The sequence below is a fragment of the Callorhinchus milii genome, unplaced genomic scaffold (genome assembly GCF_018977255.1).
Source record: "Callorhinchus milii isolate IMCB2004 unplaced genomic scaffold, IMCB_Cmil_1.0 Scaffold17, whole genome shotgun sequence".
Taxonomy (NCBI): Eukaryota; Metazoa; Chordata; class Chondrichthyes; order Chimaeriformes; family Callorhinchidae; genus Callorhinchus; species Callorhinchus milii.
In genome coordinates this window covers 10,426,093-10,449,834 of record NW_024704758.1, presented here as the reverse complement: position 1 = coordinate 10,449,834, position 23,742 = coordinate 10,426,093, and the positions used below count along the sequence as shown (strand labels likewise).

Genomic DNA, 23,742 nt, shown 5'->3' with positions numbered 1-23,742 from the left:
CTACATTCACCAGCCCTGATGATAGCACGTGTCTCAGCCTCTGTTCCATTCACGTGACCAGCACACTCCGTTCAAACCCAGTCAGAACAACTCACCATTCACAGGAATTAGACCTGCAGCTCACCGCAAGTCTCATGCCCAAGGCTCACTGCATCATTCACGATTCACAAAAGCAACTCAGCCACAGATCACTCTTTGTTCAGAATTTTCTATTTCAGCATTTGTAAAATTATGAATGCAACCTTACCAATGGATTATTATCTTGATAATGACCATTGCATTCAAATCAGTTTATCGATTTTTACAACTACACCATCAATTACCTTCTTCGCCTCCCAAGAAAACCCACGACCATGTTCTTTTACGTAGCCCACCATCTTCTCTTTAGAAGTAATAACTTTTTGCAATTTGGCCGAAGATAATTATTTCAGGTAACATGGAAAACAACTTGGTGAAACATGGTTCATTCATACCCAGTTGATGTGCAATCAAAAGCAGAATCCTAAAATACATTGCTCATCAATCTGTATAATGTGCTATTTATGACATCGGAAATAGAACTGCAGAAAAAAATCATTGTTCCTCAAAATAGTAGGAACAAATTCATTTTAATTCTGCCATAGATGGGTAGAAAATAGTTAGCTTTCTACAAAAAAAATCCTTTAAGGAAGATTATCCTTTAATCTTAATTTAAGGATTTTTACAGATTTCTAATTTATCAGAATAAAAACTTATTTTTTATTGTAGATCTACGTATTCTGCTAGTTTCAATTACACATTAGTTTCTCTTCAAAATTTTCTTTGACTAAAAATAAAGGTGCAACCGTGGGCTTTTAAAGTGGGGAGGCAGGGGGTGATATGGAAGCAACTCCAGGATGTAACCCCCCCAACCCCTCTGCCTTCAAAAACCTGCCTCAGGACTCTGCCACTGTGTTTTCAGTCACTTTCCTCCAATTCTCTCCCTCCTCCACCACCTCCAAGTCCCACTGTGTTTGATTTTCCACTCTGTCCTATGTGAAATATGTTTTAAAAGTACAAGTTGTATGTTTTCAATGAGAAACTAATGTAGAATTAAAACGAGAGGACTGATACTTTACCCTTCATGCCCTCACTTCTCCCTACTTCTATGTTCTTCCCCAGCCTCAATGTTCTTCTCCAGAATCTTCTGCTCGCACTCTCCATGTGGTACTCTCAGTCCTGCTGAGTGTACATCAATCCCTCTGCCCCACCTTCAGTCATAATGCCCCATCTTCACCTCCCCCCGCCCTTCAAACCCCACCTAAGGACCTACCACTTTGACAACAACAACAAATTATTTTTGTATTGTGTCTTTCATGTCAGGAGGACATCCCAAGGCGCTGGATAGTCGGGGATTTAGACCCAAGCAGGGGATTGGGATCAGGAGGGGTGGAGGCCAGGGAGGGTAGGGATAGAAATGGATGGCCACACAATTTCAAAAGACACAAGTAACAGATTTTTTTAAAAAATGGCAAAACAATTTCCAGAGCCCTTGAAGCGCAAGTGCCTAAGATAGACGGTCACTTGCAGCATCTGAGCAACACCACCCACACATAGCACTAGGACACTGCAATTGGTCTCAGTGCTCCAAGCTAGGCCAAGGAAAATCGTTCAGGATTCCTACGCCTGATCACTGTCCAGCAACATCTACTAGAACTAGTTAAAATTCATGCAGGTTTATCTGGCTGAGAAGGAAGATAAACTAGTGTTCCCTCTACAAACTGCTGGAAAGTGTAGGTTTAGACATCAGATGAAAGAATGACAACTTGGGCAAGGCACTGGAGAGTTTCCTGTGTTCTCCAAATTTTATTACAAGTTTAGCTTCTTTAGGTTTATTTATGATACAGCATGATTAATTCAAATATGTACTGAATTGGGAAAGAGGTTTTGGTGTTCCTTCAAAAACGTCCACTCCAAACTGATGAACATTATCCATACCATGAATTAGAGATCATAGTCACAAATCACTATGACATTAAATAGGTTTTATTTGATATTCTGAATCAAAGGGGGTATTCAAAACAATTCTAAATCAAGGTCTAACATTTAGATAACGTCTTATTTAGTCAACACTTATCTGGAAGTGTATAGGTACATGAAGAAACTAATCATCTTTAAACGTAAATTCCAAGTGGTAGACACAATCTCCATAACCCTGACACTATAATCATAATAAATTCGATAATAGTTCTGTTCCAAAAAGATGCGAGGCCAGCACTCTAACACTGAGGAGGAAGGAGTGAAACATTGTTTGAATTCTGCAGAGCAATATTTCCAGATTGCAGCATTTCACTGATACCATGGGACTGCAAGGTTTGAAAGAAGAAAAAAATCTTATCTGGATAACTGCCAACACTTAAAACTTTGCTCTCATCTAAATCCAAAATATTGCCCTGGCTTAATAATAATAATCCTTGTATTTGACATAGCGCTTTTCAAGTCTTCTGGACGTCTCAAAGCGCTTCACAGAATATACTGTAAAGTGAATTGACTGTATATTTGTGGGTGAAACGCGGCAGCAATTGTGCACAGCAGTGTCCCACAAACAGTCGTGGATTAAAATGACCAATTTTATTAATGTTTTTTTCTTGAGGGATTATTATCAGGCATGTGGAGCAAGGAAACTTGCCCAAGGTTTCGTCCTTCCACGAATCAAGCCCAGGTCTCTTGCTTGCTAGGTGTGCTCTATTCACTGAGCTACAGGACTCCACACAGGCTTGTCACAGAAAGCAAAAAAACAGTAAATTGACTAAATATTTAAAAATCAATGATAGTAATTTCTGGCAAAAATAAATTTTGCTTTTTGTGTTGCGGGCGATCTAGCAGCAGATCACTGAATGGCTCTGGAACTCCAGTGCCTTCGCCTTGCTTCCTCTCTTTCCTCCTTCAAGGCCGGTCTCTTTGACCGTGCCTTCAGCTCCCCTCTTGACTCTCTACCCCCTCCTCGCTCCCTCCCTTCCCTCACCCTGACCATTTCCCCCATGCTTGGGTCCTGACCCAACTGTCCAGCACCTTGGGACGTCCTCCCGACGTGAAAGGCGTTCTATAAATGAAATCTTGTTGTTGAAGAGTTAAAGAGGAGATCGTGGTCTGTGTTGATATGTGAGTAAATTGATAGTTCTTACCCAGGCCTCCAGATGGTGCTCTACACTATATTTCATTTGAACTGAAGGAAAAATACTCGTCAAAGAACAGTAACTGTTGACAAAAAGGCTGGACTATCACTGATAATTCAATCAGTGAGGTGTCTATCCTGAAAAAAGCAGAACACTTTCGACAATGTATAAATCAGTTCCAAACTTCGTGCCAATGTGGTTGGATCAAATTAGATCTTCCAACCAATATCGATTTTCGTAAATGTAAAAGTTTGCAAACATCCTCAACAGAAATGAACCAGAACAAAACAGTAAAAAAACTGGACGCATAACGATACTTGCTGGACACAGACATTGCCTGGAGAGCTGGAGGCCATATCTTAAGAATCACATTACCTTAACTATACTAAAACTGAATTAGTAATGAGGTGTGACACACATTCACACTGAAACACCAAGAAAATAGGGGACAGGGTCCGATCGCTTCCAAACTGCCCCCTCGCTCCACTTTCCAAAGTATTACCCAAACGTGGCAGCCTTGTGGGAATGAAAACCATTTCGGTTCGCAAACGCGAACACGACAAACACCGCATCGCGTTAATCGCTCGGACCCTCAAGAGGCCAAACTGTCTTACGTCGCACTCGCTTACTGCAAATTAAGCATCGAAAACAAGGAAAGGAAAGGCTCGTCAACTTGGGCAGCACAAGCCCTGGTCCGGCTTTTGGGACTGTTGATGGCAGAGATTTAAACGCAAAGGGGCAATGAGTGAGTGAGTGAGTGAGCGAGGAATCCAGTTTAGCAACGCAATGTTTGAATACGTTCACCTCTCTCACTTTGGCACGTTTTCTCTTCGTTGGAGGGTGGGGGACGAATGGCTCTCAGTAAACTCGGGGCGTGTGAGAAAGCAAGGAACGGGAACAGGAACAACTGGTTCCCCTCCACCCCCCNAAAAAAAAGAGATAGGATGACCAGAAGCGAGTGAGCAAGAAAAAAAAGAGAGAGAGACGGTTAACAAATAAGGGAGAGAGAGATTTAACTGATGACGAGGAGAGAGACCACCAGACCGGGACCGGGACCGGTGAGTGACCTGGTTGAGGGAATGTCATCGGGGGGGCGAGAGAAGGTGACTGGCGACCAACCTGTCCGCCTAACCCGGTGCGCGCGAGAGGTTGGAGATCAAAACGGGGGTCAGGGCGAAGGGGGGAAAATCACCTGATATACAACTTAACAGAGAGAGAGAGAGAGAAAAAAAAACACCCCCATCACCAGCTGCTGAACCCCAGGCACAGGGGCCGGAGCTGCGGGACTTTCTGCGCTGTCGGGTGTCTGTCAGGGCCTCCCGGGCCCCCTCCCTCCCTCTCTCACTCACTCACTCACCTGCCCAGCGGCCGCACCGCTCCACCGCGAGGCCGTGCCCCAGCAGGTACACTCGCGCCCCGTGCAGCAGCAGCCCGTAGGCCGCTCTCAGCGCCACCCAGGTCACGGACAGCACCCCAGCCCAGTAGAAGAGCTGAGGCGCCGGGAGAGATCCCAACTGCAGCGCGCAGACCATCGCTCGAGCTGCGCCGTCACCAACCGCCACAGACCACAAGAGCGACCGGAAACCACCGCCCCCACCCACCCACCTCGCGCTTCGCCCGCCCGCCCGCCCGCCCTGGATTTCCGCGCCCGCTATTGGCTGAAGGCCCCGTCGATCGCTGGCGAGCGGCCAGCGGTTTCCGGGTCGCGCGGTGCGCGGTGGGAAACGCAGTTCGTCAGGGACCCGGACTCGCTGGCACTCGGCGCTTGCCTCCCCCCGAACTACATATCCCACAAAGCATCGCGGCCCGAATGCCCTTCGCCCTCCGCCGCCGCTCTCCAATTGGATGGGGGGGGGGGAGACACACACACACATCTCGCGAGAGCGCATCGCTGTCACCGGCAGCAACACGGAAGTGATGGCTGAGCTGAAGCTGAGCCCAAGTTTTTATTTTTTCTTTTAAAAAAAAAGGCTCGAAACTCACTCGCTTTGGATGATCTCTCTCTCCCCCCCCACCCCCCCCCCCACCCCACGCCCTCTCTGCCCCCAAAACATTTTTAGGCATTTTTTTTTATTTTCGCCCAACTCCCTTTCTAGAACTTCATGGAACAATTTCTGTGGCTGCTCCAACTTGTTCTCTCTCTCTCTCTCTTTCTCTCTCTCTCTATATATATTATATATACTTTCAGTTCCTCCCCACCCCTTAAAAATGTGTTGGAAACAAGTGATTTGGGTGTTTTTTTTTACTATATTAAAAAAAAGTTCCCCTTTTTTTGGTCCCTTTCCCTCCCCTCCTCCAAAAAAAAAATAATCAATCTCGGTTTTTATTTTGTTCTCTAAAAAAGTAGTGTTTTTTTTATGCTGATCCACTTTTTATTTGCTTTTTATTCCCTGGAATGGAATTGAATGGAATGAACAGCATTGACACACACACAGAGAGAGAGAGAGAGAAATCACTGTGTCTGATAAAATCTTGGATTTCACTCACATCTGTGTCTTACTTTGCTCCCACCGAGTGTTTATAACCTGTTCTTGAAATACTACATTTCTCCCAACAACAACAAAACACAAACCACCACCACCACCACCACACACACACACACACACACACCAGCAATAAGCATTGCATTCACGTTACTTTTTTTGTGGTTACAATTAAAAGAGACACAACACAGGCAACTGTTGGGTTGTGTGGTGATTCCTCGTGACGAAACGCCTGTTGTGTTGCCTGAAAATACGATATAACGTGCAGAGAGGCGAAGAAAACAACATTTTCCAAAAGATTACTTTAATTCATAGTGTGTGTGTATATATATATACACACAGATATGTCATTCCTGGTATCTTGCTCTCTAACAGACTTTAGAACCAGGTATTGCAAACAAAAAAACGTATCTCCTGGTTTTGTGATTCATTGCTGTCTTTTATAAAATAATAACAACCCATATTTATTCATTTACTCTTTTAAAAAAATGAAATGTTACCACCCAATAACACAGTCACATCCACTTTTGCAAATAAGACCAGGAAAATAAAACATCACAGTGCCTGCCCTGCATGTGTCACGTCTCCCAGCAGTCATTACATATTTTAAATTCTATTTATTCCTACATATTATTTCGGAAAAGACCACGATTGCAGAAATGGCACACTTACAACATCAAAACTAGCTTTATTTGTACAAAACACCTTCAAGCAAAACGTCTCCTCCATGCACACTGAGAACAAAGCACGTCATGCAGGGCAAAAGCTGCACAATAGCCAATTCGGACCTAATTAACAAACCACTAATATCAATAAGTCCTCAGTAATTGCAGGAGAATTGTGCAAACATGCTGGACACTAAAATAAATTTATATTCCCCTTATTATCAAGTGATTAAAACAATACAGTGGAGGAACCTCTGTCTACCTGTTTATTTAATTCATACTCAGTTTATGGCTTTGGTATCCAACTGGAAATATTAATTACATTTTTTTTTAAATTGAGGGAAATTATATACCACATGGTTCTATTCATTTTCAGCAAACGCATAAGGTACAGTCAGCATGTAATGCTTCCCCTTTGCTACGTTTATCAGAATTATATACTGCTGCTGTATTTGTCAGAATATTGTGCTACTCTCACATGCTGCCTTACATCTGTGCCAAATTATACTTTGCAAATATATCACTGAATGGGTTCTATTTGTTCCAATAAGTTCTTTTGCACTTGAAAGAATAAAACGATCTCCGAATGTTCCCTGTCAAATTTTGCAAGCTCTCCCTTGAAACACACGCCCGTTATTTGATGTACGACACATATTGTACCTGTCAAGAATTTACTCAAGACAAATTTGTGGAATGTGCACCCTCGGTTTCATATTAATTCTTCGAGCCTTTATTTTTTTTTCTGTGGCTTTGTGTTTGTTTCGAATAACATAGCCCACCAAACAGAAGCTTCTGCCAGCAAATCATTTCAGAAGAAATCTGATAAGACTACAGAACTCCACAACAATCAAAAGTACAATTGTACAAAAGGTAGCAAATCACTGACTCTCTCCTCAGGTCTACAGGTATTTCTAAATAGCTTCAAAATCATTCAAAATACCAAATATGTTGTATGCAATTTCTGCAAGCAGTAACAAGCCTTGCTGCATATCATATAAATAAATACTCTCGAAACTGCTGGAGAATCAGTTACTCTTCCTATATGGTTTCACAGGACGATTTTATTTATAAAAACATCCATATTAGGGGTACAGCATTTGGTTTGGGCTTTGGAGATGCAAAACAATTCATGTTTTAACTTTCAAAGAACCTCAAATCTTTGTGTCTTCTGTTATTGTTTTGCAAAGGGTATGCCTGGCAACTGAACTCTGACGGTGCTACAATATAATACTACAATATAATACTGTATAATATATTCTTTTACATAAGATCTGGTACCCTTCCATCATTTACAATTCTATATTTTTCATTTTCCAATATTAAAGACCTAATATTGTATGTTAGTTGCCCAGCTGATTAAAAATCAGTCTGTTCAAAATATTAGTTTTAACCTTCACTATTATTTAACATTATCAGGCTTATTCAACTAAATACAAATATTGTTTCTCTATGATAGAGTAGTTTTCTTTTTAAATGATATGATACGTAAACATTTTGTTCCAGAGACGTAACATTTATTCTCCAAGATAAATAACAACACAACTATCAAAACAAAGAAAAAAAACCCTACATTTTAATGTCTTTACTTGGGCAAATATACAATAAAAATATTATTTCTCCAGCCAGCGTTCAAGTAAATGTTTAAACAACAATTCTAAAGAACACAGATCATCCCACTCTGCATATCTTTTATGTAACATGTTAAAATTCCAAATTATATTTTAAGTTTGTGCTTTCTGCAGTTATATATTCAAGCTTAAATATCTTCATGCAATAGTTGAGAGATTCTAGGGAAGCTAAGGTAAGCTTGTTTCAATCAGCTGTTACGTATCATCTGTTTTCAAGACTTTCTTTTACTGATGATTTTAATATTTATCAGTGGTTTAAAATAATTTACAGAACTGACAATACAATTCAAGCTCTAACTTATAACTCAAGGGTCTCTTTTTAATAATCTATATAAAGGGAGGAGTTTTTAAAATTTATCTTAAAGATGATATTACATCATAAGCTCTAAAGCCTTTCTTTTACTTCCCATCTTTAATATTTTTATCATTTGGATAACATAACAAATTACAAGATTACATGTTTACAAGGCTTTTTTTTTAAACTTAAAGACTTTAAGACTTTTGCCTATTAAAACATGTAATTGCTCCAGAGTGAATGCTGTTTCTTATTCTAAATATACTCTTGTCAGCCTGTGATTTTACAAAACATATAGATGCAAATTAAATTCCCCTTTCCAACTCTTTCTTCTTCTTTTCACCTGAAATATGGTTCCATGGACACTGGCAGCTATTTCACACTGACCAGGACCAACTTACAGTATCAATTGACAAACCTGAGTCCTCCCTAAACTGCATTGGACCACTTATAATGTACATTAATGTCAAGGTACTTTTGTTGTATTTTATGAATAATAAAAGCATAATAGCCTGAATATCTCTTTTGGATACTTATTTAATTTTTGTGTCCTGCTCTCGAAGAAATCTCCAGGAGGCAGTCTGAGAATCAAATTGGTGCGAATGACTGCAGTCCAACTCCTGTTTAATTGCAACCGAAGCAAAGTCAACTTTTCAACCTAAAATTAATTATATTTTAAAAGGTTCTAAGGTGGCCAATTGGACCATTATATGTACTTTAAATAATATGAAAACTGAACTGCTATTTAGTGTTGGTGAATGGAGATCTGCGCAGGAGCCTTAACCGAGCTCTTTAATTTGGATTTATTCCTGGTTGAGAATGATTTGAAGCAAGTGCTACAAATGTAGTTCCTTGCTCCAAGGGCTTTGGTTCTGGTGAAAGACCAAACAGCGTACTTGCTCATTGGACCATCAGGGAATCCTCAAGACATTCTGTTTAAAATAAAACACTGAGTATAGATTATATAAAGTTTCTTGTTGTTAATATTATGACATGGATGTCTTAACATTGTCTCTTTTTCAGATGAGCGTTAAAGATCCCAATAGATTTCCTCCTGGAGTCCTGGTCAACACTCCACAAGATTAATTGGTTATTTACCTCATGGCTGTTTGTGGGACTTTGCTATGTGCAAATTAACCTTTGCATTTGCCTATTAAAACAATCACTACACATGGCAGTAATTACTGTGAAGCACATTTGAGAATTTCTTAATTACTGGTGTTATAAAAATAAAACTTCCTTCTTTCTTAAACATAATGCACTCTACTTTGATTTGTCCACAGGTTGACTTGGCTATTTACATTTTAAAGTAGTTATTGGGGTACTTGTATCATGATTATAAATCAAAGAGGTACTAAATCAGGCATCAAACTTTCTTTATTTCTGTTGCATATTAAAGTAACTTTATCTGAACTTATTTGCAATTAGCTTACTCTGCATTGTATTTCATCACTAAATGTAGTCTGCTTGACAAAATAAAATTATACCTACAAACATAAATGATTGGATAATCAATTGGCATGTTTTTAAAACATGCAGTTTATGCAAAGTTTCTTTGTCAACTTATTTATTGTAAAGATAATCAATCCCCTTTGTCACATTAACGTATACTAAAGTGTTTTGTATCATAAGTATGTTCCCATCTCATTTCTAGATTATACGGATCTGGTAATCTAGAAAAGAAACTTTTGGATTGTATTAGAGTTACTTATGTCGAATCATTTGCAACCTTTACAAATACGTCGACCACTATTCAAATTATAATCTATATTTAGATTTAAAGTTGACTTTTGTGATCTATATAATTTTTAAATCTCTTTTTAATCCCCTGCCTTTACCATTATTAAAAAAGCAAATAAGACATGCGGGTAAAGCACGTAGTTAAATGAAGACAAAGGGTTAAAGCCACAATTTGGGTTCAAATAAGTAACACATACATGCCACTGGCTGTACAGAAACCAACACTAGTTTCAAAAAAAATTCTGTGTCCTGTTGTGCAGGACGTTTCATTAAGAATTGAAAAGAGGCATATAGAACCTGAGGCAAAATGTAAGGCAAGCTTCGAAGATAGCTCTCTATCACTTTAAAGTATATAAACCGACGGAGCTCTCTGGAAACCTTTCCAGTTAAACTTCCTTAATTGCCACGTCTGACTAGCATATTCGGTTTTCAGCATTTATTTTTCGTGGTCTCTTTTTCAAAATGAAGTAAAAGCAGCGTGGCAAGTATTAGGTGCAATTGAGAAGAAATACAAGTAGAAACCCGATAAAGGGATACTCCTAATTTGCGATTTATCCCACTGTACTGTTGTCCAGTCAGCCCTTACTAATCCAACAATTTTCAAATACTGGTTTATATAATCTATGTAGGAGCTCCTCATTGAGATTCATACTTGTATTCTGATCAAAAAGACCAATAAAATACTGTTGATTTCTTTCCAGGAGTTTTAAAGAAAACATATGGAATCCTATAAAGTTATTGTATTAGGTATAACTGTCGTCTGTATTTTCAGATAATTCTGCAGTACAGTTTTGAAATGCTGCCATATTTTATTGGGGGAGTTATCCCTGATGTTACCTCCACAAATATTTCTTTGGATTTTGAAATAATATAAGACATGCAATTATCTGCCGAAAACTAAAAATGTAACAGAGAAAGTAGCAGAATTCCTGCATTTAGTAACTAATATTTCCAGTGCATCGTTTTCTGTTGTTTGCTTTACTTTCACCTGTGCTGCAACTAACAACCTTACAAGCGCTTTCACAAACCTAACAGAAACCAGACACCCAGCTCTGCAGAATCCTTGGCACTTTCTTCTCCTTTCTACTTCCTTTTCGTATATCAAATGCGATGATTAATATTATTATTAATAGCATCCATGCTATTACTTGTTAGCAATTGTCTTTCTTGAATTCAAATGCTACCTCTAAAGCAATTTTCTTGACATGAAAACTTGCTCTTTTTTGTGTTTAGCTCCTAAATAAGTACTAAAATTTTATTCCTCTTCAATTTGTAATTATATTGACAATACAGCACTGTGCTAATACCGTTCTTTCCTTTCAAGAAAGTTTGTGTTTCCTTATTAAGTATTTACTGGCTTACCAAATTCTAGGCTAGAATTTCTAGAATTCTACCTTCTTTACTGCAGACAATGAGTCGACCTCTCCAGACTATTCCAGTTTGCGTTATTTCTTAATGCTGCTGCTTGACCCAAACAGGTAACTCGATAAATAATCACTCATTATTTTACAAGTATGGATTTGCATCCATTAACTTCGATGACAGCAATAAATGTTTGACTCTGTAAAACCCGAATCTTTTTTCAGAAGGCTCTTTAGAATCAAAACTATACTTAAAAGAAAAAAATATATAGGTTCCACTTTGTCTCACTTCTTAAGTTACTTCAATAGCCTGTCCACAGATCCTTCACAAGTTAATTTAGTGCTGCCAAACTCAAACATACTGAATCAGTATTTATTAGACCCACTCCCATTTAGGTTATTATTAGGTTGGGTTATTATTATTTGGGGTATCATCTGGGCTAAGAATTTGTGGATAAAGTTATTAAAATTTATATTATCATTTCAAGTACCTACAAAAACAGTTAGCTTACTGAGTTAAATATTCTTAATACCCCTTCCTTTTTTAGTTTCCTCAGTTGACCCAAATTATACATAAATCTGTATGAATGAACCAGACTCCTCATCTGTGTAAAATAACCTTTAAGAGTTGACTTCTCCACAAAACCATAAGAATGTATTTGTTTGATGAGAATCTGGACAGCAATTTGGTAGCTTTATAAAAAACAACTCTTATCTGAGAGCTGTGTTGCACTGTTAAGACTGTGACTTGCTCAGTTATATAAAAGGTAATTAAAAAAATGTAAAGCAATTTTAAATGGCTGTTATAATACATCCAGACTCTGTTTTACCTTTATATATAGGGATGTTCTTGTGTCGTTACAAACTTCATATACTTTTAGAATCACTCTTCTGCATGTTGTCAATATCGAAGCAGGGCTTGATAGGAAAACGTCTGTCAGCTGGGGGTAAAAAAAGAAACGTACATTTACCGGATAATGAATAAAGCACATCTCCACAATAAACTGTCGACGAGCTGAACAAAATCATTGATGTTTTGCGTAAATGCCCAAATGGTTTTTGAGACATTCTGTAGTCAAAGAATAACTAGTCAGTGTTCAATTGAGCAGCTCAAGAATTTTCCAATCCTTGTGGCAATTTGGTTTAAATTTAACCAGTTAGATTGTTAATTTCAAACATTTGAGTAAATTATTTCATACATAAGGATAATATTTTCAATAGATTGTGAATGGAAGTTTTTTTGTAGGTATTTTACCTACTGTAGAAATAATTAATTCACCAATGATTCAGAAATACTTCATGTCAGCCATTACCTCTTATACAATATAATAATTTGGTCACTCAATCCACGACTGTTTGTGGGACACTGCTGTGTACAATTGGCTGCCACGTTTCACCCACAAATATATAGTCAATTCACTGTACAGTATATTCTGTGAAGCGCTTTGAGACGTCTAGAAGTTCTGGAACGCTCTATATCAAATGCAAGGATTATTATTAATATTATTATTATGCAAGTGCCTCGTAACTTTAGTTAGGACACAATGGTCAAGATAAAACAGGTTACACTACATAGAAAATGTTAGTATAGAAAGTTAAGACAGTTTAGAAGTTTAAGAATCCATTCTGGACACTGCAATGCATTTTAATACTTAGTTTTTAGGGCGTCATTAATTAGACATTATTGACAATACATTACTCAAGTTTGAGTCAAAGATGATGTATTACAATAAGCTCTTTATAAAATGAGAACAATCTCTCAAATAATATGTTGAGGATTATATCATTTGTGCTACGCAGTAAAGTTACTTCACCAAGACATTCTAGATTATACTGCCATGAACTAAATAACAACAATAGTGTCTTAACACATTGTCGAAACATTTCAAAGTACTTCACAACATTTTCTGTAAAGTTCATTTGCCGTATATTTGTAAGTGAATGTGGCAGCCAATTTGCACCGCATTGTCTCACAAACAGTCATCAAATGAATGACCATTTTTAGTATAAAATAATAAATAATCCTTGCATTTGCTATTGCACCATTTATGTTGGGGGGACATCACAAAGTGCTTCACAGCAAAGGTAGTCGCTATAATTTGAGGACAAATGCCAACAGCCAATTTGCAAACGGCAATGTCCTGCAAAAAGCTATGCGGCGAATGACCAGGATAAATTCCCTTTTCTTTCTGCTATTGCCATGGGATCTTTAATATCCACCTGAAGAGACAAATTGGATGTCTCATCCAAAGGACGGCATCTCCAATAATGGAGTGCTCCCTCAGCACTGTATTGATGCCTCAGCCGAGAATATGTGATCTGTTATCCAGAGAATTGTTGGTCGGGACATTGGGAGAAACTCCCTGTTTTTGATTTCATGCCGTGAGAACTTAAACGTCCAGTGTATATACATTACATTTCTTGAATGTCTACTGTTCATTTCTTTTAATTTATCCTTATTTTACCTACCAGGCTTAAATATTAAAACATTCACTCATATAACTATAATAACTTAGAATACTGTGTGCATTTCTGGTCCCCACATTATAGAAGGGACGTAGAGGCACTGGCGAGGGTGCAAAGGAGATTCACAAGGATGATCCCAAAACTGAGAGGTTATACCTATCAGGAAAGGCTGAACATGCTTGAAATCTTTTAAGATAGATAGATTTCTTATTGCAAAAAGGGATTAAGGGATATGGGGATAAGGTTGGGTCAGGTTATTAGCTGGAGTTAGATTAGAAGATCAGCCATAATTGAATGGCGGGGCAGAGGCTCGAAGGGCCGAATGGCCTACTCCTGCTCCTACATGTTATGTTATGTCACTCCAAGACTCCAAAATATTAAATTATGCTATGTTTCCATTGGAATTAAACAATTCAAAACTACTAATCGAACTCAAGCTTCTGCAATATTCTTCTACTTTGTTTCTGGATATTCGGCATCTTATAATTGTTAATGCTTCAAGCTATCAGCAGTTAAAAAGTAAGTACAACCCATCTTTTTAAAATAGTATTTCTGCACTGTATCAGATGTAGCTCATAGCAACATTAAAACTATAAAGAAAATAACAAATCCAATTCAATTTTCCTTTGGATACCAATACTTTAATTCTGCTTTGTCTGAAATATCCATTATTATTCCAATTGATGGATGCAACTCCAAATCTGCCCATATAACTATAATAACTTAGAATACTGTGTGCAGTTCTGGTTCCCACATTATAGAAGGGACGTAGAGGCACTGGCGAGGGTGCAAAGGAGATTCACAAAGATGATCCCAGAACTGAGAGGTTATACCTATCAGGAAAGGCTGAACATGCTTGAAATCTTTTCTCTTGAAAAGAGGGGGATAAAGGGTAACCTGATAGAGGTCTTTAAAATTATGAAAGGTTTTGATAGGGTAGACATAGGGAAGATGTTGCCAGCTGGGGGGGAGACCAAAACCAGGGGCCATCAATATAAAATAATCACAAATAGATCAATTAGGGAAGTTTCTTCACACAGAGAGTAGTGGGAATGTGGAACATGCTACCACAAAGAGTTGTTGAGGCAAATAGGATAGATGTATTTAAGGGAAAGCTGGATATGTACATGAGGGAGAAAAGAATAGAAGGTTATGCTTGAAGGCTTAGTTGAGGAAGGGCAGGAGGAGGCTCATGTGGAGCATAAACACCGGTATAGACCAGTTGGGCCGAATAGCCTGTTTCTGTGCTGTATATTCTAATGTATAATACACTGCAATAATATACTCTAATTGCAACATACTATGATAATATATACATGATTTGTTTGGAATACTAACAAGATTAGAAGGCCTGACAACTAATCAACTAATTAATACATCACAAGATTGGTTTGGATGAAGAAGACCTTTGGTCGGTCTGATCTCACCCTACCATTTTCACATCACCGTATTAAGCTGTTATCTAAATGCGTCCAGTCTCCTTCCTGATAATCTTCTCCATTTCTGAGGCCACACCACCTGGTTACACATTTCATCAAACCCCTTTACTATCCCTATCGCGTTCTATCCCTTTACTCCTCCAGATCCTTCTCCTCCTTCGAGCGCCTCACTCTTTACCATCCCTCCAATTTTTTCCTTAAAATTCTTCTCATCTATCATGCCCCCAAAGCTTCCAGCACTTTGCTCTCTGATATCTCTACCCTCCCCTATCTTCCCTCTGCCTTTGCCTCTGCCTCAGGCTCGACGATGCTAACTCCCTGCTTGTTGGTTTTCCCAACTCTTCCCTCCATAAACTGCAGATTATTCAGAACTCTCCAGCACATGACTTCTCCCATACCAAGCTCCATGAACTATCACTCGCACCCTCACCCAGGTTCACTAGCTCCCCACACCCCCAGAGGATAGAGTTCAAAATCTTCGTCTATGCTTTCAAAGCCATCTGCGGCCCTACTCCTCCCTACCTCTGTGGTCTGCTACCTCCATACTGCCCTGTCCACTCCTTCTACTCATGGGCTCTGGCCCATTACATGTCTCCCACCCTTTGGAACTCCATCCCACAATCCCTTCACCTCACCCCCTCCCTTGCCTCCTTCAAGACTCTCCTCTTTGACCATGCCTTCAGTCACTCTCCTATCTCTATCCACCCTGCCTTCCAACCCTCTTCATCTCAACCCCCAGCTCCTGTCCAGTAGCTTGAGACATCCTTGTGATGTGAAAGGCACTAACACCTATAATTTGTTGTTGTTATAATCATTAATTTGTCATTGAGTAAAGAAATATTTCCTGGTACCTGTCTTTAAGTTACCCTTTCGAACTCTAAACCTACGTTCTTTTGTTCTACTGTCTTGGTACATCTGAAAGCTTTGTTCTGGGTTTACTTTTTCAATCCCATTTAAAACTTTATGTACCTAATTCCAACAAACACATCCAATGATCTGACATGTAATAATACATCATACGTGCAATAGTATAGACTTAGTTTAGACACTTAGACATATAATGTCTGTGACACTGCAGCCATTTCAAATATTATTATTAGCCATCTCAAATTGCATAATTGTCTGAAGACAAACAAAATATCTTCTACTAATTGGTTTCCAGATAGTCTAACATCTTAAGTATATGTATAAGACTTTTAGATAATAAAAATGAGCATTACAAGGCAGCCTGTGGTGCATGCGGAGATAATGCTAGGTTAGTAAGTTATTGTTTACAAGATTGTGGCATGAATGAGTCATGGTAAACATCATATCTCTTAAATCTTAAAAAGAGAAATAATGTATGTTGCTCAGGCTATACTGCAGAATTAATGCGATTTAGTATAAATTACTTTAATCTGATCATGATGATACACATGATATTTTCTTTCGCACTCCAAAATGATCTCTGGGTGTGTCACTGAACTCATTGATTCCAGAAAAAATATTATTTATCTTAAGAATAACTAGGACGCTGAAGTTCTAATGGTGACTTTTCTTCTTAATTTATCCCTGAATTTAAATGGAAGCTTTAAAAATCTCCTTGGATTATTAGATGATTTAGCATCCTACCTGTGCAATAGAAAAGGGCAAGAAATGGTGACTATGAGAAAGTAGTTTGGGTAAGGCTTAAAAATTGCTTGCTTGTTAGAGTGTTTCATTGCAACAGTTTGGATTAAAATGTTGTGCATATTTTTTAAATCTGGAAACTCTTACAGCACAGGAAGAGTGTTTGGCAACTGTGGTACCAATGTTATTTCAATCACCGCAAGTTTTCTCTGACCATACGTAAGATCCCCACTTAACCTTGCATTTTTGAAATATAAAGCTGTTTCTTTTTCAAAGGAAACCCAGTTTCACCACACGTGCAATCTGCAAAATAATATAGATTGAATAGAACTGAGTCATTTGCGTTAGTATTTCGGAGTATTGAAGCATAATTTCAGTATAGCATCATAGATCCATGCTCAACTGTAGAAACACGGTGTAACACCCACCCCCACCCCCCAAAAAAAATTACGTCTTGAGACGTCTAGAAGATGTGAAAAGCGCTACATCAAATGCAAGGATTCTTATTATTATTACAAAGTAGTACTTGTGCAAATAGTTATAAGTTTATATCTATCCACATAACCATTCAGAAAGGCAAATGGAGCCCCATTACGTGGGCCCATTTCACCCACAAGTACACAGTAATTCACTTTATAGTATATTCTGTGAAACGCTTTGAGACGTCTAGAAGACGTGAAAAGTGCTGTGTCAAATGCAAGGATTATTATTATACCTATTACGTCAATATCGATAACATAATCCTTAACTTTGGATGACCATTCTCTGTGAACATTATATGTAGGATATAGTAGAAGGACTACATATACTATGATATCTAGTACTTATACATTAAATATATTTCTGATTAGTTGTTTCATACAGTATATACACGTTTTCATGTTGTATATTTTTCTCTCTTATACCTTAGTCTTCAAAATAACTACTTAGCTCTTGATGTTTTATCTGTGGACCTTTGCTATAATATCTAATGTATATAGGCTCATCTTTGCTGCAGATAATGCTAATTGAAAGGGTTAAGCAAATATGGCATAAAGCTTTTCTTTGCCTACAAAAACCGACGTTTCACTTGCATTGGGGCTGATACAAATTCGGACAAGTGGTCTCAAGTCATGAAATACAACTTTTTGACAACAAAGTCCATGCTTTTTTTTAAAAAAAAAAGAATAAGAAGACAGGAGGTTTTAAATGAGACATAAGCTGCTGCTCACAGGTCCTCAGGGTTGCAGTCAGGAAGGACACCCAGAAAGTCAAAGTCAATTCCACTTTGTCAAAGTCGAAAAGGAGAAAAACACTCTAATCTTCGGTCACCTCTCAACATCCCACAGGTTTACAGAGAGGAAAAGTGATTGACTTTTAAGCACAGTGCAGGTCACACCAAAGCTGGGGAGCTCCTGCCCGCAGAGAGAGAGAGAGAGAGAGAGAGAGGGAGGAGAGAAAGTTATGGGCATTTAATGAAATCATCTTTCCAGTACCATCGGGAAAAAGAAAAAAAAAAAGAAAAGATTTCGAAAACAAACTGCGTGCGTTATTTTGCTCTTAATTCTTTCATCCAATCTCAGAGTTGGTTCGTTCCTATGCACCAAACCCGTCGTCCTGACACTTCCTAAAGATCTGAGGAGGTTTTACATCTCCTCTCAGTAACGTCCGTGAACTTCAGAACAGGAATGTTAACGGTGTCGGGGATCCGAGAGGGGATGTGCGGGGAATCCATCGCGGAATTCTCGGGACTGAGTTGCAAAACCGACAATAAATAGTCGCGATTCTGTGGTTTTGGGGCGAATGACACCCACTCGTCTCCCTTTTTCGTGCGTGTGATTTGAACCGATGGAAGGGATTGGGAGGCGACTTGGATTGGGCACAACTTTCCCAATCCACCACCTCCAAGTGGGTGAAAGAGCCACTTGGCTCTCGGCAGAGCCGGTGTTCGGGACCGAGATGGGGAATTTCTGGGCTCTGAAACGTTCCCCCACACCCCCACCCACCACACACCCCACAAAAAAAAAAGGGTGTGGGGTCGGGCTCTCCCGGTGATGCCGTGACCGACCCGCATCAGCTCTCTCTGAGCTGCGGGAGGCGCGGATGCGCTGCGCTGTGGGTACCATCTCCGCTTCTGCCCTTCTCGCTGCATCGCCTTCACAGCGCTCGACCTGATCCCAATCGATGGATACAGCTGTTTCTGGGGCCGGGGACAGGCGGTGTTTATTATTATTATTATTATTATTATCAGGACAAGAACATTCTCTCTCTCTATATATATATATGTATGTGTGTGTGTATATAATAAAGAATAAACGGGTTGAGGAGCGACAGGGGAGAGATATAGATATATATAGAGAGAGAGAGATGGAGAGATGGATAGAGAGAGAAGAGAGCAGTGCCTTCAGACTCCACTGGATCTCAGACAACGCGTACTTTTCCTCTGCCCATTTCACGGGAAAGTTTGCAACTTTTGGCTGTATGTCTCCCTGTTTATCTTTGCTCCCCACCCAACCAACCATCCCACCCCCCACCCACCCCCACCCCATCTCCACCCCACCCTCGTCCTTCAGCTGTACCAGACATCAACCGGGAACGGACCCCTCTCCCCACTCCCCACACACACACACACACACACACACAAAATAAACCCCACGATCGTAACGGTGACCGTGTGAGTTAACTGTTAGGTTCGTTTCACAGCCATTTTGTCCGCCTTTTCCAAACTCAGTTAAATAAATACATCTCGTCACCGGCGGATCGTGTGAATTCCTGATCTCTCTCACTCGGTGGGTGAGTGCGATGGAGATGGATGGATGGTGTGTGTCCCCCTCCCCTCCCCACACCCCAAGTGAAACTTTTTCCTTTCCTTGCTCCTTTTTTTTTTACACACAGGTGATAGTGTTTGTGCCCAAATCAGTGGGTGGTGGTGGTGGTGATGATGGGGAGGATGGGGGGGGGGGGGGGGTTGTGATGGGAACTGTGGTACCCAAAGGCCTAGGACAGTGTGTGGGTTTTTTTTTTTTTTGGGGGGGGGGGTGGATGGATGGAGTTTGGGGGGAAAAAAAGTTAGGGAAATGGAAATGCTTTTGCAATTAAAGATCTGATGAAGAGGAGAGGTCGGTTGCTGATTCCTGTGCGGCGGCGGCCGGAGTTGCTGTCAGTCCAGAGTCAGAGCAGAGCAGAGGAGCGCCTGTTCTCCAAAGGCATTCATTCATTGCTTCCTTTCTCGACGTTAGTGTCCTCCGCGAATGCTTTTTGGGGTAAGGGCTTCCCGGGTATAGAGTCACATACAGCAAGCCCAGACCGCAAAAAGATTCGAGAAAGACTCATCGAATTGCTGAGGATCCAGTTCGCCCAGGAGAGAGATGGAGAGGGACACACACACACACACACACACACACAGAGACACACACAGACAGATGTAGAGAGGAAACACACAGAGAGCCAAACACCACCACCACCCCCCCACCAAAAAAAAAAAAATCCAAAGGCTGCAGAAAGGCAAAGATCTTGGTTCCAGCTTGCAGCTCTCGCTCTCTTTCTCTCTTCCCTTCAGATGGAGCTGTTCATTGGATAGGGTTGTCCCCCTCTCTCGCTCTCTCTCTCTCTCTCTCTCCACACACACACACACACACATACACACGACGTGTCTGGATCTACCCAACACTCCGCGCCATCCATCCTGACAGACACGATCCAAGCTCTCTCGCTCTTTCTTTCTCTCTCTCTCTCTCTCTCTCTCTCAACATCTTCCTCCGAGGCACTGCCTACACCCAATTCACACAGACATACGTCCCACTCACATATGCATCATCAGCAGCAGCAGTTGCAGCAGATATTATAAAGGTAAAGGTCTAATGCATATATATATATATAGATAGATATAGATATATATATATCTCCCTACATATACAGGGAGAGAAATGAACTCTCCATCATTCCCCAGCAAGAATCACACACTACTGTATCTTCTCCAGAGCCGGGAGCCTGTGCTGCAGACTAGTGGCGCTGCGTAAAAGAGGAAACTTGCACCCTGACCAGTAAATAAATAGACTGGCGCGCAAGCTCATTGGTACCCACCGAGTCGTCATCGCCCAATCCCAAAAAGGCTGGTTTCAGGACCCCCCTTTTTGAAAAAAAAATTCCACTCCCAATTACACCCATTTGTACCACAGGTTTAAAGCTCCGGTTTATTGGCAAACGCAGAGAGAGAGAGAGAGAGAGAGACAGACACACATCGTCTCTTTCTTTGCAACGACGCCCAGTTCACAAAGCAGTGGAGCAATTTGCAGAGAATATGATGGTTTTACGTGGAGGAAGTTGGATGGAGGAGGAAGGGGTGACCGACCGTAAAAACAAAAAAAAAACGTCGGTGATGTCACTGTTTTGGACACACTGTCTGGAAGGGTTTTAAGGTCATTATTCTGCCAAACACCAGTCGGTCAGTCAGTCAGTCAGTCAATCAATCAATCAATCAATCAGTCAATCAGTCAACACAAGCCCACCTTCGCGTCTCAGGTTATATCCAAAGAACTGGCAAAGTTTCAATAATTATCCCCAAACTGTTGACTGGGCCACGCTGCAGTTATTATTATTATTATTATTATCATTATTATTGTTGTTATTTACAGTATTGCATGATAATGCAATGCAACATCAAGGCACTTTGACTGAGTTAGTTAAAAGTAAAGCGACAGGAACTTATCCCCCCCCCCACACAAAAAAAAAAGCTCCCACATCACCAGGGGATCAGCAATATTGTCCTTAAATTAGCATTAACAATGCAATATGAAAAGGATGAATGTCACGCCGAGACAATTTGCAATGCACCGCAGGAAAGTATAAATGAGCACAAGGCGCAAATGTTTTGAAAACTCTTAATCCAACTTACCCTCTTGAAATCCATTTCCTTTCCTGGAACAAAAGCGCCCTAAAGCCTCGGTTGCAAATGGTACACTAGAATGCCTCTCACCCCACGGAAAGTATATAAGTTGGTGCACGATGTGTGGGAGGGTCACGATCTTGGTAAATCAGGTATTCCACGAGCACTCTTTCACTCCCCTCTTGGTGTGGATGGTAACGATGATAATAATAATAATCATCATCATCATGTATATATATATATATATAAAAAAAGAAACGAGGAGCAGATCGCCCCGGTGCACGGCACAGGATTGCTTTGCAAAGTTCTGATTGGGAGCCTTTCATTTTAGGGATGTATCAAGTCACGATTTTCCCCGGTTCCGAGTGAACTGTGACTGGGGCCATGACGCATCCACGCAGATTACTCACTTAACAGTCACGACTTTGAAACCATGCTGTTCCACGATCCACGGTGGTGGTGGTGGTGGTGCTGTGTGTGTGTGTGTGTGGGGGGGGGGAGGGAGGGAGAGAGGGGAGAACTTACACCGCCACTTCTAAATTATTTAAAGCACTAAATAACCTGAGACGAGGTGACCGAATTTTCGCCCAAGATTTGTGATCAGGGCAATCGAAAGGCTGCTTTTTATATGGAAAGCCACTCTGGGAGAGGGAGAGAGGGGGAGGGGGAGGGATGGGGGGGGGGGGATTGGAGGAAATCACTGCACCTGTTTATTTCATTGCATATGTGACCAGATCTCTCAGCAAACCTTAGCAACAGAGCGCAGACCTGCGACCTGTTTGAGCGTTAGTTAGCATTGGGCCATGATCACAATGTTAACTAACGTGATGCAAACTCTGTTGTTTTGTCAGCGAAAGCTGAGTGGTTTCAGGGCAGGATAGTCAGCATGATCTTATTGGGCAGTGTGTTGCTGTGTGCAAACGTTGATCCTATGGATGCCCATGTGTCAGGTACAGTAGTGTGTCTATGTTTCTCTGTGTATGTCCACTTCCATGCATGCTTGACTGATGCACGCTTCTATAATCTCTATTTTTTGAACCTCCCCCATGTGTCTCTTGGTTGTCATCTCCTGTTGTATTGCTAATTCCACGAACGGCACTTTTAAAGTTGCTGCTGAATGCATGCCCTTTAAATCGTCTATCAAACCTCTGAATCCGATTTACACCCAAGTCTGGCTCACACCCACTTCGTCAGTTCGTCTGTGCAGATGATCAGATCCTTTATTTAACTGTCGCGCAATCCATGTGGTCTGTGTACACCCGCACTTTTATTACCCATCTTGGTGCACACACACACACCTAATAATAATATACTGTGGTATATATTTACATATCTATGTTCCCTTTCTTCTGCACTGTATAGCTGTATGTGGAAACCACTGTTGGTAAAGGTTTTGTCGATTAACGTGGTGCGTAATGGGTGCAAGGGAGTTTATTTTTATGCAAAAGTCTATCTTTAATGTTACCAGCATCCACTCAACTGCTCGCTAACGTATATTAATGATGGATACGAGCCCTGCCTTCTTCCAAGCACGACTGTCCAGACAAGAGTACTGGGTCACATGGATTGCCTGGAGCACCACTTTACAGTTCAGTGCGTACAACCTGATCACAACAACTCCAACTGAAATAGTTATTCCACCAACTCATCCAGTGAGGATGGGACGAAGGACAGTGAAGAGAGAGAAAGAGAGTCGCTGTATGATGCATAATTGTGGAAACAGTAAAGGGATAGAAAGGATGAGGTGGGAGAAGGAAGCTAAATAAAGCACAGTATAGCCTCTTGGTCTACAAATCTCCATCAGGTAGTGAATTCAAAAATATACGCGGGAAATGGCTGGGGTGGGGGTGGGGGTGAGAGAGAAAAAATACACACTTGTGGCATATGCAGTAAAATGAATATAACGTTAGTCCCTGTCCGCAGTGTTCAAGTGGAAGTATCAGATTCCCCTTCCAGTTCACTGTTATCAGGACAGTGGGAAAGACTGAGGAATGCATTACGTCTCCGCGTGTTACTGTTGTCACAACAGTGCCAGAGAGAGAGAGGAGAGAGAGAGAGA

General features: G+C 40.4%; 1 protein-coding gene across 1 annotated transcript in view; it reads right to left on the bottom strand.

The window, feature by feature from the left end:
- hsd17b12a (hydroxysteroid (17-beta) dehydrogenase 12a) overlaps window positions 1-4,736 on the bottom strand; it is a 38,210-nt gene extending 33,474 nt beyond the window's left edge. Inside the window, exon 1 of the mRNA XM_007887650.2 lies at window positions 4,492-4,736. Coding sequence (XP_007885841.1) covers window positions 4,492-4,666 — 175 coding nt within the window. The 5' untranslated portion in view covers window positions 4,667-4,736. The remainder of the gene's footprint in view (window positions 1-4,491) is intronic.
- Between the last annotated feature and the right edge of the window lie 19,006 nt (window positions 4,737-23,742).